This window comes from Cinclus cinclus, chromosome 1, assembly GCF_963662255.1.
Source record: "Cinclus cinclus chromosome 1, bCinCin1.1, whole genome shotgun sequence".
NCBI lineage: Eukaryota > Metazoa > Chordata > Aves > Passeriformes > Cinclidae > Cinclus > Cinclus cinclus.
Window position 1 is genome coordinate 58,309,162 of NC_085046.1, and position 18,622 is coordinate 58,327,783.

Here is an 18,622-nt window from a genome sequence, read left to right on the forward strand (position 1 = left end):
TCTACTCATTACAGAAACTGCAGTCTATTCCAACTGCATTAATGCAATCCAAATATTTGGCATAAATGTAGGTGTTTTTACTCTGCCCTCTAGGGATGCAAATCATAAATATTCATACATGTGGCTACTCTCATAAGCAGGGTTTTGCTTTTCCTTTCAAGCAATTCCATTGCAAAATTCTCAGCTGCTTCATTTCTTGCATTTTCTGAGCTGACAATTTTAACAAACAAACTTATATTACAATCCACCAAATCTGAAGGACACGTGGAACCCTACAAATTACTGTTAAACCAAAAATATTTGGGGGAGAGAGGGGAGAGATCACCCAATTCACATGTTTCCTTACCAAAGAATGCAGTTCTAACAATAATTCTTTCATGTCTACTACTGCAGATTCTTTGCATTAGACTATCCCTTCTACTTATCCTCAAGCACATATAAATGTTGTGCTCGCATGAAGGCCTTCAGTTGCCTTTTATGCAAGATAAACAGACAAATTACATTTCAGTCTTACCTGACATCATCATGCATTCTACACTTATTTTCTTATTTGTAACAACGGCTCAATGGAATTTCTTCAACCTTTATAACAACATTAAACTTAACTTTAAATGAACCAATCTCTGAAAGACATATAGGTCCCAGCTTTCAAGAAGTATCACAAACTATTTAAAACTTTCAGAAGTTTTGTTCACTTGGTTTGGTAGAGGTGGAGAAGGGGTGTTAAGTCCACAAAAGTGTTCATTACTTCAGAGGTAAAATCTCTCCTGGAGCAGAGCAAGTTGCCGATCAGTGAATAAAACATTACCTTTTCAGTAGCTCTTAGGTAAACGTATCTCTCATTAATTTTCCTTGTTACTTTACTCTAGCAGCAATGTTTAGTTCCTATCTATTTTGCCAGTATCTACTAGAATAATAAATGAAGGCTGGGAAAGTTAGCAAGACAACAAATGTGTGCTTTATACATAGTAACTCATAAATCCAAAGAACATTTCTACTAGTTTAATTATTTTCTAGTGTCTGAACAACATGTGCCACTGTCATGAACTCTTAAGTACAGCTTACTAGAAAACAACCCTGCTATGTACAGTGGCTTCCCAGTAATAGAACCAACAGAAAATAAGTTTGGAAGTTCTAACACAATGCTAGATGGCAATTGTAGCTGGGTATGGCAAACACTTTTTAAAATGTTTGTTGTGTTCCCCAGCTAGCCTACTAACTGCTAAAATTCACCAGCCCCATCCCACTGAACCATCACTTAGGTTGATCATAGGAATCCCAGGCTGAGCCTAATCTTGTGAGACACACTTTAGTTCAAGAGCCCAAAACCAAGAGTGAAGCACAAAGCCTTCTGGTAATCATAAGCAGAATTCTTACTGAGGCTTGGAAGCTGCACTTTGCACTTCAGTAGGGAGTTGAAGATTCTTCTATGCTACTTAAGGTTTTACATTTAACATAGATGGGGAAAAACTTGGTTTGTTTTTAAAAAAACAACTAAAAAAACAATGGAGGTCTGCTGGGAAAAAGCTGCTTGTAAAATAAAAATGAGTATGAGTTTATTATGTGAGTATGCCTGCTTTGATGCATTACCAAATCTGTCATTATCCCAGAGCTTAGGGTTAAATGTGAAGTAAAAGAGAAAGCAAGGAAAAACAGCTGTCTGAACATGCTCAAGAAATCTTGTATACCCAGCTTACGCTTAACCCTCCTAAGATAAAGTATATTACTAACACTTGAGCTCCTACAGGCATTAGATCTTCCCTCTTTAAAACCTAAAACCTAAAATATTATATGTGAAATAAATGTGATCTAGACTAAAAAGAATTGCAGACACATGCACTCAAGAACAAAAATGTAAAAAGTCCACAAAACCCCAACAGCTAAGAAAATGTGGAAGTATACCTACTGAAAGCATACATTTGAAAAATACAGACCTTCCTAATAAAGACAGCAAATCTCAGCTCCCATATGCCACTTAAGCAAGCAATATAATTTTAAAATAAAATAATTTTAAAAGAAGAATTTGTAAAATACACATTGAAAGTACATGTACAGGTTGAGGAATGAACAAAAAATTAAACAATTTAAGATACTTTTGCATTGGATGCAGCTATCTACTGAGCTATTAAATACTAGAGTGCTGGTTTTTGCTAGGGAAGAGTTACCTTTATTCACAGTGGCTGTTATGGGACTGTGTTTTGGATTTGTGCTGAGCACATGGTTGATAATATAGATGCTTTTGTTATTGCTGAGCAGGACTTGCACAGAGCCAAGGCCTTTTCTGCTTTCATACTGCCACACTGGCAAGGAATGTGGGGCTGCCTGGAAGGTTGGGAGGAGACCCAACCAGGACAGGTGAAGTGATCCCACATGACCAGAGGGATATTCCAGACCCCACGATATCATGGTCAGTAAATAAAGTGGAGGGAGAAAGGAGGAAGGCAGGGGACATTTGAAGTGATGGTGCTCCTATTCCCAACTTGTTACATGTGATGGGGCCCTGCTCTCCTGGGGATGGCTGAACACCCACCTGCCCACGGGAAGCAGTGAATCAATTCCTTGTTTTGCTGTGCTTGTGTGCATGGCTTTTGTTTTTCCTATTAACCTGTCTTTATCTCAACCCATGAGTTTTCCAATTTTTACTCCAAATTCTCTCCCCAGTGCTCCTGGTGGGGGAGTGAGCAAGTGGCTGCATGGGGCTTTGCTGCTGGCTGGGGTTAAACCAGGACAACTGGATAGAGGACATGATGGCATGCCTCTTCCAAGAGAAATGACAACACTTAACAGCAGTCACAGGAGTCACAGAGAAACTGCTGAGCTAGCACTCCCCCTCAAGAGACAGAGACAAGAACCCCCAAGCTGAGCTGGGAACATTCAACAGCCCCAAGGGGATTTGCTAACATTCTCCTGGAGCCTCAGGTACCTGCCACCTTACAATTCACTCCTGAGCAATGGGACTAGATTCCTCCCAGCCCGACAATCACCAAACCTGATATTTCTTTATATCTGCTAATGCTGCACATCTGTTTATGCCATATCATGGGGTCATGCTGTCACTAAAGAGCCCAGAACTGATTTGAGAAAGTGGCACTAAGGTTATATTTATCAACAGGAAATAATAGAACAGATTTTTAAGCTGATGAAAGTCAAAGAAATTTTGAAAATATCACAGATCAAGAACAAACAAAACCCTACAGCCTAAGCATCCATTTCATAAAAACAGTTCTCTGATGGCATATCTAACTCCATTAATAAACTTTTCAAGAAAATACAAGTAGGGACTGATACAAGGCCAGGAGGGTGGGATTGTGCGTATGTAGTATTTTCAGTTATCTAGATAAGATCCCAAAGGAGAAAAGAAACAAAGAAAGAAATCAATCAAAAAAGTAAGGTTATTCTATTTATGTGTGTTACGCTGGACAACTTTCAAGATTAAAGATCTTTTCTTCTCTGCCTTTCTCCACTTTGATGCAGTCTAAACTGTCAGTGCTTGCAGCAAGATTTTCCAACTACCTTGTAAGCAACGTAGTTTGCATGTTCTCCTAGAATTACACCAGAGTTGAGTGCACAAGCCAAATAAGTGTTCCCACAAGCTCCAAGTACAATTAAGAGATCACTTTAAAAAGCATGTCCCTCAACACAACAACATGTGAGGCAATTTAAACAACTACTGTGGGATTAAAAAGCAGAAAATACAAGATTATCATATCAGATGCCATGGAAATATGAAAGGTGAAAATAATCCAATTCTACACATAAAGCAAAACAAAAAAAAAAAAATTGGAGCTTCATACAGAATATGCCATAACAGACTAATTCCTCCTTAACATATTTCCTTTAATATCTTCTCTTAGATTTGACAAGTTTCAAAGCTAAGCCTGCCTAGGTTTTCAACTAGGGAGAAAATTTCACTAAATCTCCAGTCACAAAAATAAGATCAGATGACCAAGACAATCATAATTCATCACAGCCAAGGGTCACCATCCCCTATTCACCATCAGTCTGGCATGGCCCTACACTTCAAACCCGAGCTGGTGTTGTGCTGGACATCATGACTGTTATGAGAATATTGACTTTTAGTACACATTCTACCTTAGCCTCAGTCCTCTGAGGCCAAGCTTTGGCAAGATCATCATGACTTCATTCAGATACCTTTCAGGAAACACTGACAGCACTTACTGCAGTCCAATTTATTGGAATAGCCTGCATTTATCCTGTTCACATCATACTCTTGGTATATTATAACACCTGTGAAACTGAAGTCAATTTAAGATAGCAGGTCAGAAGCTGAAAGCTGTATCTTCAGATCAAGCAAGAAAATTTTGTAAAGGAACAAGAAAGAGATTGACTTTGTCAGGGTCTCACAACATCAAAAGTAACAGAAGGTAAATTTAGATGGTATCTACAAAACATCAGAGGAGGGTGAGGGAGGGACACAATGATATTATGACAAAAATAAACCTACTTGATTTTGCTGAAGACAATGTCAACATCTGTGGTTGTCACATTCTTCCCATCTATGATATGGCAGTCCTTACATAGCTTTGACCAGTTCTTCCCATGCATTTCTTTTCCTGTGGCTCTTGTATCACCATGCACGGCAAATTTTCTAAAGGCTTCTTCCAGAGCACTTAGTTCGCCAGCCCCAGCTCCCTCGTGAGAATTTGTTGGTTTCGCCGATTTGTCAGCCATTGTGCTACAAGAAAAGGAGGGTAAACTCATTACATTAATTGGCACTAGATTACTTTCTGTCAACCTACATGCTAGAGTCCATGTCACAACATATGAAGTCCATATGAAGAATAAATGGTGTGTAAAGTTAGCAAGAACTCACCACCCTCCACCATCAAACATCAGTCTAAACAGAGAACTATATAACTCTCTGCCCATCTGGGAAAAAAATTCTAGTACATTTGAGAAAAAAAAAAAAGGTAGGGCAAGAAACTAGGGACACAAAACTAGTTTCACCATCAGCCATCAAGAGAACTCTTAATATTTGCTCTTTTTTTTTCTTAAATGGCAATCATCACAGTCACTCAGTCGATCTGAACAGAAGTATGTCCTTTACACTGTAGGCATTACTATGCGCTTGTACTTCTGAAGGAAAAATAAACATCCCTTTATTTTCTGGACTTTAGCTTTTAATTTTTTTTTACTGAAAAATTAAATACTTTTGAAATGCAGCAAAAATATTAATGTTAGAATCCTTATGTTACATTATGTAAGGGCTAACAAGTACAAGACAGGTCTCTCTTGATACCCAGACCATTTATTTCTCAAGTTTATTCCCAAAGAACTGTAGCTGTGGAATTAATTTGGAATGAACACATTCATGATGGAGACATACTGAGAAGGGATGTCATTACTGCAGACAATAACTTTCAGATTACTCCAAATACATATAGTATAAGTTTGCCTTCTAAATGAAACCTTAAACTGAGCAATAGGTTACTGTTTTCAGGTGTCTCCATAAAAAAATCAAAAATCCCTAAAGTGCCAGAAGCATGTCAGAGAAACCTCTGCCTTCTACCTAAGCATGGCAGAAGTAAGAGGCACTAAAACGCCTTGACACAGGGTACACTGTCTGTTGGCCTAAACAGGTGCACACAGACTGTTCTCACAGTCACATTGGTGGTGCTGCTAAAATTTTTAACCTATAAAGAGATGGTTCAAGTATCAGATATATGGCAAATGCTAGATAAGGGCTGGAAAGCCCATCATACTTACCTGGCCTTTCTTCTGAAGTCCCAGCTCTATGTGGGATATGATTAGCACTTGGAAAGACTAGTAGGTATTTCTAGTTAAGGTTTTATTTCTTCATCAGATAGGAAGTTTTTTGGGTTTATATACTGTACATCAGTACACATGCCTCAGCAAGGGAAAGGGTTCTAAAATTCTATATTGTTTAAACTCTGCTACTCAAACAACCATGACATACCCGTTCCTGCACACTGTAACAGAAATAACCATAGCTACTTGCTATGCAGCAGTTATTGTTAAGTTTTTCAATAAGAAAAATTCTTTTAATTAAAAACATACTTAAAAGACCTTTGTCTTTCACACTTGAGCAAGCAGAGTATGGCCAAAGCACTAGTTCCTCTTTTGAAAACACTCATGTAAATGCCTAAATCCCTTGTTATATCTTGAGCCTGGGGATCCTCCTGTTTTGTTTACACAGTCAGCACAAATTTTCACCAACAAATTAAAATGTTAAATTAAAATTAATATGACAGAAATTTACTAACTGTAGCTTGAGAATTGTATGTGCACCTATGAAATAAAGGAGAAGCCCAGAGGGGAAAACAAAAGAGTTTGAAAATGTCAAGTTCATTTTAAAAGTTTAAAAAGTAACCAATTCCCATTTTTATTTCTTTTGCATACTGCCTTCTCTCCAAAGAGGAATTTTACCTCAAAAAACTTACCTGAAAGCATCCCAACATTGAAACTCCAAAAAAACCCCAAAAACATGCACAGTAAATTGCAAGGTACTACAAACATTACAGACGCATATATTTTTACCAAAATGTGTCTAGATAGAGTCTTCCGTTTCATCAGGGTACATTCTTTTGCTACCAAAACAATAGTAAAAGAACATAAGAAAAAAACCAAAAAAATACTGTTAACACAACATATACAAAAGAGTATTTCATTAAAAATCAGATCATGAAGATCAATTATGTACCTCTACATTCAAGGAAGCTTGACTTCCAAAAGCAGAAGTCCCTTCCAAGCTTGTACCATTTCAAATAAACTGGAGCTGGAACAGAGAGCCAGAAATTTTCCAAGCTAATACTAACTGGCTAGAGAAACAGAGTACTGATCAGCAAGAAACAAAGTCTGTGTAGGATATTAAAAACCGAACTTACCTTTTTACGCAAGAAACAGGACAGGAGAAGGTGGAAATTTGTCATGGTAAGGTATGTACCGTTTGCATCAATTCGTAATTTTATCTTGTGGCAAATAAACTTTCCAAGAAATTTTCAGGGATTGCTCCTTCTTGCTCTTAGCAAGTCTCTTAAGAATCTATACTCAGAGTGAGTATCTTTAAAAGATACAACAATAGCACAGTTTATAAGCTATAAACAAGAAAACATCTGTGCCCCTCTGTCTCATCTGAAACTGGAAAATATAACCATGTACCTACATTTTAAAGTATCTCCTGAACAAAATCTTTCCTTAGCCAGTATCAGTGCCTTGCTGACTCTTTATTTAATGCTTTGTTACCTATAACCATAATTCAACTTTGCACAGCAGAATCACGTTTTACTAGCTTATACAGTCTTTTAATACGATAGCTGTATCAACTGAAAAGATTTTTTACTTACTTTCAATAGCTAATAACTTTAAACTTTATAAACTTGCTATAGGAAAAAGCTCAAAAGAACATATTTGGTCTTCAGAAAGACAGTTCCAGACTTCTTTCTCTCTCATTAATAGATGTACTCTGTATTGAAGTGTTTTGAATAGTTCTTGATCAGGCAGAGCAGACACACTACAGAAAAGACTTTAGTTTTGAATGGTGGAATCTGGTATGCAAAACAGACTCATTTCAAATACATTGTTGCCATCTAAAGCAGAGAGGCAGTAGAGATTAAAACCAGTGCTCTGCAGTGGTTGCCAAATATTATCATGGACACTCCTTGTTGATTCATAATTACAGTTTACTTGTTAAAATCCTACATAATAGCATGAAATAGTTTAAAAAGAAGCTACCTGGATTAATGAAAAAATTTTCTAGTCTCAATTTAAGCTTTTCTTTCTTATCACTACAAACAACACAGTGTGAAGAAACTATACATATTAACATACTATAATTTGAAGGTAAAGAACTGCACAACACAGGATATGAAATTAGACTTTGAATGAGGCCAGCTCCTTCATCTTTCTTTAGTGATTACAGATAAGGAAGGAGGTCATGTCATGTTGAAAAAAAATGATCTCTCAAACAGAAATAAAGAATAGTCTGTCTGACAAAAAATCAAGATCAAATGGTGTTTTGAGTCTTTCTTACCCTTTTTCCCTGGACAAAGGAATCAAAATGTGCTTGGTAGATTCTGCTAGAAGTAAAGATCAGGAGTAATTTGGGGTAGGGCCATAGCAAGAGGATAGGTGAAAGATGAAAGAAAGTCATTACTCTAGAATACCAAATCTAAAATTCAGTAAAACAAAACTAAGCCATTGTTCAGAAACATGCACTGTGTAGATGCCAACTACAACTATTACAGCTAACTAAAGAAATGCTTTTCATCATCATCCAAGAAGTCTAATACGTGCACAATTAGACAATACCAATTTCCAGAGCTAGCAGAAAGAAGGAAGATGGGATATGAAGAAACAGTTCTTGTCCCTTCTGTCACTCTAAAATAGGTAAATAATACAGCACATTATACAGAGATTAAGCCAGGGATCAAACTAGCTCATATTAACTGATGTCAGCCACTGACTTCATGACTATCTTATGCTAAATAGACTGGAAGTGCAGATCTGTGATCTCAGCATGTGCCTAACCCATTAGAAAAAGTTTTCCAATACCATCAAACTTCCTTCTAGACAGAGACTAGAATATATACTCAACTGCAGGCAGACAGCTGAGAGACCTCCACTAGATAGTCACTTATTAACCTGAATTCTTTCATAAAAGATAGGACAAGAAGTAATTGTTTCTGTGAACTTCAGTTGTCAATTTCTAGAACTGTGTGAGTACCCAGAGCCTCAGTACTGATCAACTGCAAACTCTACTGAAGGGTTTTATATTCATTTACACTCTCTCACCCACACCCTCTCCACGTGTCAAAAAATTGCAGGAATTCTGGTATAGCATTGATTTAGATTTGTGGGAATTGCTCTTAAAAGTAATCCATCTCTTAGCAGCAAGGAAGACTTACTAAATCCCAGAGTACTTTTCCCAACAATTTCAGAAGCTTATGCAGCTCTTTAAATATGTGCGTATCCTACCAGGTCAGAATTTGCCACAGCACCTTCCCTGCCCCATCCCTGACAACTAATTCATGGCTTTTTTGCTCAGCAGAAACTTCAGTATTTGTAACACAAGTTATCATCACTGCCATGCCACAGATAGAGAAACCAAAGGAGAGGGATGAAGAAACATGTCTGTTCTGCTGCCAGTATTCATAACATCATGAGGACTCTGGGACTCATATTCTACACTACTTTAATTATTAAGGTCACATAAAGCAGATATGTGAGTATAATTTCTACTCTGAGAACCAACGTTCTCTGACTTAATAAAGGAAACAAAAATGCATTCACACTAGCTGCAAATCTGCTAAACTCTTTTAGGATATCCACGTCAAAAAACTGTTTTCTAAAAACAAACAAAAAAATTTAATTAATTAAATAACTAAATATACACACACATATATCATAGAATCACTAGGTTGGAAGACACCTCCAAGATCGTTGAATCCAGCTCATGCTCTAACACCTCAACTAAACCATGGCACCAAGTGCCACATCCAGTCTTTCTTTAAACACATCCATGGACAGTGACTCCACCACCACCCTGAGGAGACCACTCCAGCACTTTATCACTCTTTTCATAAAAGACTTTTTCCTAATATCTAACCTATATTACCCTTGACACAGCTTAAGGCTGATATACATATCAGCAGGATACAAAAATCTGAATGCATATTTTTTTTTTGGGTTATACCATGTACTTTTTCATCTGCTTTGTCTAGCTCACCTCTTAACAGCTTTCATCTACAGCAAGTTTTAAACAGTGTTAACAGTTTTAATGGAAGCCATGTCACAACATCAACTGCCGTGGGAACAAATATGAGTGTAACTGTAAGACAGAACAACAGACTAGAACAGTACAGCATTATTACAGCCTCAGATACATTCCTGTTAGTGGCAAAGGCAGTGCATTTTAAAACTATTTACTCCTTAGAATACTTATCAACCATGAATTTGATAAAACGAGGTCAAAAGTCTAGTTGTGAACTAAAGGAAACTTTCAATTCACACTTTTTAACAGCAGAATCATTCAAGAATCAAGCAAACCTCTTATGGCTAAGACTGATGAATTTACAGAATGCAACATCACAATGGCACAGCTGCAGTGCAATAATGGTACTACTAGCATCTCCTCTTTCCTGTAACACTCCCCTTTGCACAGGCCAGCATTATTTCCCAGGTGTGATACCCACCTCCAATGCAGCCTGCAGCACCACAACCTAAGACCTCAAAGTTATGTTTACACTGAGCATCAAGGACATCATCTAGCTAACAACCCAAGTCTGCAGTGTAAATTCCTCAGGTTCCTACAACCTAAAATGCACAATCTGTTCAGGATCTCAGTCTTAGCCCTGACAGCTCCCTAATTTCTTAACACTTTCTACCATATGCCTCAGAAAAGTAGTTTATATGTTCAGAGTTACCTGGTTTTACCTTCCATTCTCCTGCTCATTTTTCCTGCCCACCGAGTGTTGGTAAGCATACAGGTGCTTAGGATACAATTTTTATCAGAATCTGTTACTGCACTGTTGGTAAAACTTATCCAACACACCACAAATGGCTGCCCTCCAAAATTTCTTAAGACCTTCTGACAATCCAAGTAAAAAGAAGCAACTTTTCAATGACCATGGGAGGTGTTATTTTTATGAGTTAATTGAATAATGAATTATGAAACTGCAAGTGTCTGACTGCGTCTAGTTTATTTTAGTACTTGATCCATCTTCCCCTTGTTATAAAAACTTTACAAGATTGCAATCAAAGGGAATTCGATTCTTATTTTTTCTCTGTAATTATTTATGCCAAATAAAAACAGCAGAGACAAAGTACAGCAGATGGAATCTTTCTCCTACATTTTTTCATAAATATTCAAATTTGGAAAAGGATAAACAGATGGAGAAATGCAACACATTCCTAATAAAAAGTAATGCTTTAGACTGCTCTTAAAGAATCCCTTAAGCTTCCTTCACAGCTACCTGTAAGAACCAGAGTTAAGGAATTTCTCTTCAGAGATCTGCTCTGGTTTTATTTCTCTACATGTGATGCTGAAATGAATGACAGCCATCCATTTTCCCTAGCATACAACACAGAAGGCAAATGAACAGAGACCACTGCAAAACAAGCAAAGCTAACAACTCTATCTACAGTTAAACCCATCTTTACCTGAAGAAAATGAAATCCTTTTGCAGGCTTTATGAGGAACTGCATGGCTGAACCTCAAGTTCTCATAACAATGTATGTTAATTTAGTACTACGGACAAGGGCAAGGGCAAGGCTGGCCAGATCATGCAGATACACCTAGACCTTCAGCAGGACACACACAGAGTAACAGAAAAGGTACCTACTAAGCCTGTCCAGTGTTTCTCCTCAGCAAAACAATATTTCAGACTGTGAACATATGCCATCATAAATACCATTAGAGGATCTAACTTAGAAAACACATTATCAAGTACAGAGATTACTTTGACTGCTAACAAATTATTTTTACTGTTGTATTTCTAAAAACTATTGGCTATTCAGCTAGTTACTTCTACAGTGTCACTTGAGATACAAAACTAAGCTTAGTTTAGCAAATTACACTCCTCCATTTCAAAGAACCACTTCATAAATATCACCTCTTTATATAAACAAAGTACTTGTACAGACACACAAACCTTTATCAGTAAGAGATCTATTACAACTTATTTCTTTTAAAAGACATGTTCACCTGACAACACTTAAAAGTACACAAAAATTCTCTATCTAGCTAACTCTTAAATAGCTGCTCCACAATATCCTGTAATACCACCATGTCACTTACACAACATTTTAACTATGAAGGCAGAAGCATTATTAAGGCATCCACAACATACACGTTATACATTTTTACATCATGCCACTACTCCATTTGAGAGTTCCACTTTCCAAGTACTCCTCCTAAGGCTCTGCCGGGCTGCTGTCATTGGCAGATGAATAATCTGGACACAAACATTCTGCAATATCATACAGAGGCAAAGATACAAGCCAGGGTCTAAAACTGCCTTCACAGGAGAAAGTGAATATGACACCAACTAAAGCACAATAAAAGAGGAGACTCAAGTGTTTAGATGAGGTATTTTTTACGGTGTATCAAAAAAAGACTTGGAATCACAGATCCGAAAAGAGTGGAAGACAACAGCTGCTCTCCACAGTAGTTAGTCATACAATTAATTTACAGCTCCAAATAACATGCTAGACCTGTCATCACTTTAGGATTAGTTAAGCACAGGTTCCACTACAATTGTAGAGCTTGCTCAGCCTCACTTCTTCACACACTGTACATTGTATCCTCCCACCACCCCCACCCAAACCAGACTTGACCTGGAACTTCCACAGAACCCTTTCAAAATATTTCTGGAAATGCCATGAGTAATGAAGATCCACCCAATGGAATTGGATCAAAGATTGTACAGAAAGATCACTTCAAACTCCAGAAAGATGGGGGACTTTGAGTACCATTCATAAGCAAGAGTACCTAGAGAACCAACTGTTGACAGGGACAGAATTAAATCCAAGAAAAACTGAGCTAACAGAGACTTGAAAGCACTGTAAGATTTAGCAGTCACAGAGCATCACCTCTGATCAAAGAAAGGAAGATAAGAGGTGCAACATCATGAGACAAGATGTTTTACCATAAGACACTTTACAAATTACACTGGTGGAATTCTCGAGAGATCCAAATACCTCTGTAGAGAAACTGGATCACCTACTAAGTGGCTCTTTACTGCCAAAGATATCAAAAAATTCAACACTTGAAAACTCAGGCTATGCCAGTGCAAATTAGATATATTACTTCCCTATGAAGAGACAATCAACCACGGTAGGTACTAAAGGTAACTTCCAAGAATGGCTGCAAATACTTCACATCCTCGTGTCCGCACATTAGACTGCCTTTAATACAGAAGATATATTTAGTCAAGTACCTCTGAAAGACAGACTTTTACTAATTGAAGGTTATTGCTGTCAGATAACTAACTCAATGTAACCAATACATTATTCAGGTTAGACTGTCTCAAGATCCCTTATGTTCTTAAAATATGCTACTTCACTTTTGTCTGAATCCACAAAAATAAGCTAACCATTAAGTACAGATTTTTTGGAACTGCCCACAGCCTGGTCCTAAATAAGAAGGGAAATACTTCCTCCACTAAATCAGTAAGCTCTTTCAGCTCTATAAGCACTACTAAGATTAAACATTTGGGTTCTACTCCTTCCAATACTCAAATCAGAAGGGACAGGCCAAAACAGGTTTGCTTTTAAGTGAAAAATAAACAGTGTCATCAACAATGGAAAAAATAATTTTGTGAGCAAGACATCATTTTCACTACTATTGCAAGAATTTTCTTAGCATTGATCCAATAAAACACCACTTAAAATTTTGAACTAGGTCTGCATCCCTCAGAGATTCAAGCAAAAACCGTTAGCCTATTGATTTTTTTTAATTTCAAGTTTCTCTGTGCTCATTTTGTCTAATGCTCCCAATATATGAACACTGACACAGAAGCATATTCCTGAGATTAACCAAACTGAGCAAAAAATAACTTCTAATTATTATTTAAAACAATAATACTGCAGATTCATTTTTATCTTTTCATCAGCCACATAATGCACTGAACCTCTGATCTGTAAACTCTTCATTGCCACCTCTTGGGATTCCATCCAGGACAAGGTAAACTCATACCACAAACTCAGGACACTACAAGGCAGAAGAGTGAGGAGGAAAAGAGGGAACCTTAAGACAACTAGCAAGAGCGAGAGCCTAAGCTTCTCCACAGCTACCTCAGAGTCCTGACAGAGTTAAGAATCCTTCTTAGCAGCAGCAAAGTGAATTGCCCACCCACCACATTTAACAACCAACAATAAAGAAAAACTTCCCATTTGTTTTGACGGATATACCACCGTGAGCCAAGAAAACTGAGTAGCACGGAATCACTCTGTTCTGCTCTGTCAGCACTTGAGATAAACACCCACTCAGGGAGAGTGCCCTGAAACCTGAGCAGGATACACATACTTGTCCTGTAACACACGTACAGTCCCTGGGTACTTAAAGACCATATTTACATAAGGGGTTTTTACCAGTAACATCCTTTCACTGCACAATTCTTTTCATCACTATTCCAAAGCATCCCAATAACTGGTCTACACTGAAATGGGAAATTCTTGCAGTCTTTCTATGTATGGGCAATTTGGGATGGGCAGTGTGATGCATTCACTCAGAAGTGTCTTTTAGCTGAAGGTGTAGTTGCTGTTATGCATTTCTTGGGCAGGGGGGCGGAGGTTAGACTAGGCACATGAGGGGGATGAGATGAAGAAAGAGCTAGAACAGCTTATACAAAACACTGAGGCAATAGAAAAACACAAAATACAGGAGAAACATTTTTTTCCTGTACAACTAGAATTTGAAATGAAAACTCCATTTCAAAATTTTAAAATATTACCTTAAATTGAAAAAAAAACTGTAAAAATTAGGTAGTCTGAAGAGAAAAATTTTCTTATTGATGTAAATTATTTTTACTTTGATTTTCAGCATTTAGTCAAATTAGGTACATTTCAAAATTCCTCAAACCCAAGCCATTCACATGTCCCAAGGATAACCCTCAGAAAACAGTGAGAGTCTTACACTAAGTTCTACAATTCCCTTTGCTCTTACACAAGAATGAGAAAGTATACAGCTGGATAATGCACACACATATCAACATAACCTTCTTAACATCAGCTTGATTTCTCTTTTGAACCACTCACAGTTCCTTGTTCTTTATTTTGGATCATAATATTTAAGGGGCCATGCCCAAGTTTTTGTTCCATCATACTAGACGTAACAGATTAATAAAGGTCCCTGACTACAGCTTCCAGACACGATGGCAATACAAACAGTAAGCAAAATATTTCCTTTCCACTACCTGGCAGAGACTTCTAGAAGCACTTATGCCCACAGCAGTCATGCCAGTACAGCAGAGAAACAGCAGGTGTGGAAATTATATACCTTCATTTATTTTCAGTTAGGTACAGCATAAAAATGGGTTCTGGGGGGAGGCAAAAACAAACTTTGCTGCTTGCTGAAGAGAATCCATTCTATTTATGCAAGCCTACAAGCAGTATGCACATACAAACAGAAAGGACATGACAACACTGAGTGACTGACTATGCCACAGAATGACTGCTCTTGTTGCAATATATTAAATATATATAATAATATATAAACATAGCAGATACTTGTGAGTATGGTCACAACCTCACACTAGAGACTTACAAAATTAAACTGTGTAAAGCAAGAAAAATATCTGATATCATTTTTATTTGCATTTTAGCTTATCACCTGAGAGCAAGTTATCAAGGTTAAACATTGCATACCTTATTCTCTGAAGCACTATAAGATATACTCAGTACAATTAATTGCTTCTACCTATGAGAATACACTTAACATAAATTGGCATAACTGACTGCCTCACTCCTTGAAAGAGCCTTATTTTATGTTTTCAAATTAAGCTCAAGATACAAGATGTAAAAATAGCTTCTATCACACAGCTGTCTCCAGAAAATAACTGGAATGAATATATCTACTATAAAAATTAAATAAAAATATATTTTTTTCACCACAGTCAAGCCACAGATTATTATGACACAGAAACAACTATTTGCTGGATGCATATTTCCATTTATAAATGTCTTTTCTTAGATTTACGAGGGTCAAGTGCAAGCACTGGAGGAGATTCCTGTGAACTTTATCTGCAATTTGATCCCTGCATGGCATGCTGTCTAAGCATTACACTGTACTATAATTTAATACTGGACATACACCTCAGCAGTTACAAATGATGGACTATTAAAAAGCATGTAACTGTGACCCAGAAATGAACAAAGGCATTCAAAACAGCATTATGGAGTTATTATGGAATTATTATGGATTGGGGAGACAACAGGCTGAGTTGCAACAGGGTCTCTAAATACATAAAGAAGTGGCCCAACACTAAAGGATTAAAAAAATGGCCACTGTCATTTAAAAAAATAAGTTGTATAGGTTTGACAGTGATGCTATTTTAAGCCTAAGATTATAAAAAGTGTATAGGTGCCTCTTTGGTTTTCCCCAAAGTTTCCACAGCACTGGAGGAAAAAAACACCCAAACCTGACTGTTTTACTGTCATGCTAACCCTTTCCAACCCCTCTAACACATACTATTTAATGATGCTAGCGGAGAAAACAGTGGGACGGCTCAGTAAAAGACAGTATCACATCATGTGTTTCATTTCAGGCTGGGGCTTGGGTTTGCTCCTCCTCTCCTTTTCAAATAAACATGAGGAGTTATGCAACCCTCCGTAAAATCCGAAAAAAACCTGTCCCCTCCCAAACCTGCCCATGTAGAGCCTGCAAAACACGAACAGGGAAACTGGTTGTCAGCAGCATCTCACACATAATCCGAAGCTGTCAGCGTTCAAAATGCTATTCACATGTGCGGTCAGCATAGTGTAGCATACATTCAACTGCCCCTTGGAATAATTTCACCAGTGTACAAGAGCTTTTACCCAGGACTGGATAAATTATTTGCAGCCGCTGGTGATCTGGCAGAGGAGGGGCTGTATTTATTTTCAAACGAACTAGCCAGGGTTACAGATGAATTCACAGGATTTTGTCTCGTCCTTGTTTTCCACCCCGGAGGACATGGCTGTATACCTACGGGTATTACCCCGCAGGCGCTAAATGGTCTCCCACACCTGATGCTGCTTTTGTGGAGGACGCTACACAGCAGCGGCTCTCGAAGAGCCCCTCCAGCTGCCGCCTGGGGACTTCAAGGAAAGGAAAAAAAAAGAAAAGAAAAAAATAAACGGCAAATAGCCTGTCCGCATCGGTCTCCATAAAAGGGGACCGCTGCCTCTACTCGAGCTGCAGCAGCAGCTGAGGCTTTGTTGTCGACTGCGGAGCTTTTGGTGGGTGCGCGCAAGGTGGCTCCTTCCCGGGAGCCGCCCGCAGCCAGCCTCCAGCATCAGCCAGCCTCCAGCATCGCCCAGCCACGGACCTGCTGCCGCTGGGAGCCGGGAAGCCGCCCGGTCCCACGCTGGCTGCAACCGCGCGTCCCTCCTCGATGGCGATCGGGAGATGCGGCTGCGGAGCCCACCCGCAGGCAGGCAAAGGCGAGCAGCTCCGCGCCGAGCCCCGCTCCCCGCCGGGCCCTTGTCCCCGGCTCCCGAAGGGGAGCGCAGAACATCGAGGGGAGGCGAGCCCCAAGGAGCCGAACCCCAAAGAGGGGCGCGGAGCCGCCGCCCCCCGCGAGCGTTACATAACGGAGGACGGCGACGGCCGCGCCGGGCTGGGCTCGGGCGCTCCTCCGGTGGGGGCCGGCACCGGGAGGGGGCACCGCAGCCCCCAGACCCCCGGCAGCGCCCCCTCCCCTCGTGCCCTCGGCAGCCGAGCGGCGATCGATGTAGCGGCGCGATGGGAGGGAGGGAGCGGGCACGGCACAGGACACACACCCCACCCACCCCCGGCGGAGCGGCGCTCGCCCGGACCGGCCCGGTCCGGTCCGGGAGCGGGGGCCGCGCACTCACCGCCGGCTGTGGAGGGCGGCAGGTCTGTCGGGGCTGGCCGGGCTCCGTCCGGCGCGCTCGGGAGCAGCCGCGGGTGTCCACAGCCGGCGCGGCCGTTGCAGCGGCGCCGCCCCCCCCGCGCGGGCATTGGCGGGCGCGCGGCGCCGCCCGCCCGCCGCGAGCGCCCATAGGCGGCGCGCGCCGTGCAGGCCGGGGCCGCGCCCGGGCCCCGCGCGCCGGCTGAGGGGCCGCGCGGCCGGCGCTGCCTTACATGGCCCGCCGGAGCCGCCGCGCTCCCGCCGGCCCCGTTGTTCCCGTTATCCCCGTTATCCCCGTTATTCCCGTTTGCCCCGGAGCGCGGCGGCAGGTGCGGCGGCGGCAGGTGGAGCCTCGCCCCGCTCGCATCTTGCGCCTCCTGCCGCCGACGTCCTCCGTGTCCTGCCGCGCTCTGGCGCGTTTGGGTCTGGGTGGCCGCTCGGCTGGGCTTAAGCCGGGGTCGTCGACGTGAGGGAAAGCCATGTGGAGGACTGGGCTGCGTGCTGCAGCCTGGGGGCGTGCAGTAAAAGCCTCGGCTTGCCTCTGGTCTGGGGGCTGCCTGAGGCCGGCACAGCGGAGAGGGGCAGCCGCAAACCTGCTCTGTGGGCAATCCCGTCCGAAATCCTAGAGCGCAGACACGGTCCGGGAGTCGGCAGGAATCTAGTCAGCCTTTGTGCACCCTCATCTGTGAATTTATAACCAGAGTGCAATGACTCCGCAGAGCTTGGTGGACTCGAGATGGATTGATGCTGTGCTGTAATGAAGTTAATCTACCTGTAGTCGTGAGGGAGGAGAGCAAGATGCTGATGTGCAACGGATTCTCAGTTTTTCAAATGCAGGAGAGATATATGGTTAATTTTAAAGAATTGGTTACATATCTGTGCTTGTCTCAGAATACACAATAGTTTACAAACTATTATAAAATTAGCTTATAAACTCTGATTTCAGTAACTTAAGGCAATTACTGAAATGACCCAGAATGTCATAAAGGGACTTTAAAAGATCTTCACATTAGGGTTGAATTTGGCTGTAGTATGAGTGAAGGTTTTGTGGTAATGTAGGGTAAATGAAG

The 18,622-nt window shown here is 40.4% G+C and overlaps 1 protein-coding gene across 1 annotated transcript in view; it reads right to left on the reverse strand.

The window, feature by feature from the left end:
- The window catches only part of TPPP (tubulin polymerization promoting protein), a 41,849-nt gene extending 36,929 nt beyond the window's left edge, over nt 1-4,920 (reverse strand). Inside the window, exon 1 of the mRNA XM_062498373.1 lies at nt 4,466-4,920. Within this exon, the coding sequence (XP_062354357.1) occupies nt 4,466-4,722 (257 nt within the window). The 5' untranslated portion in view covers nt 4,723-4,920. The remainder of the gene's footprint in view (nt 1-4,465) is intronic.
- Nucleotides 4,921-18,622: the final 13,702 nt, after the last annotated feature.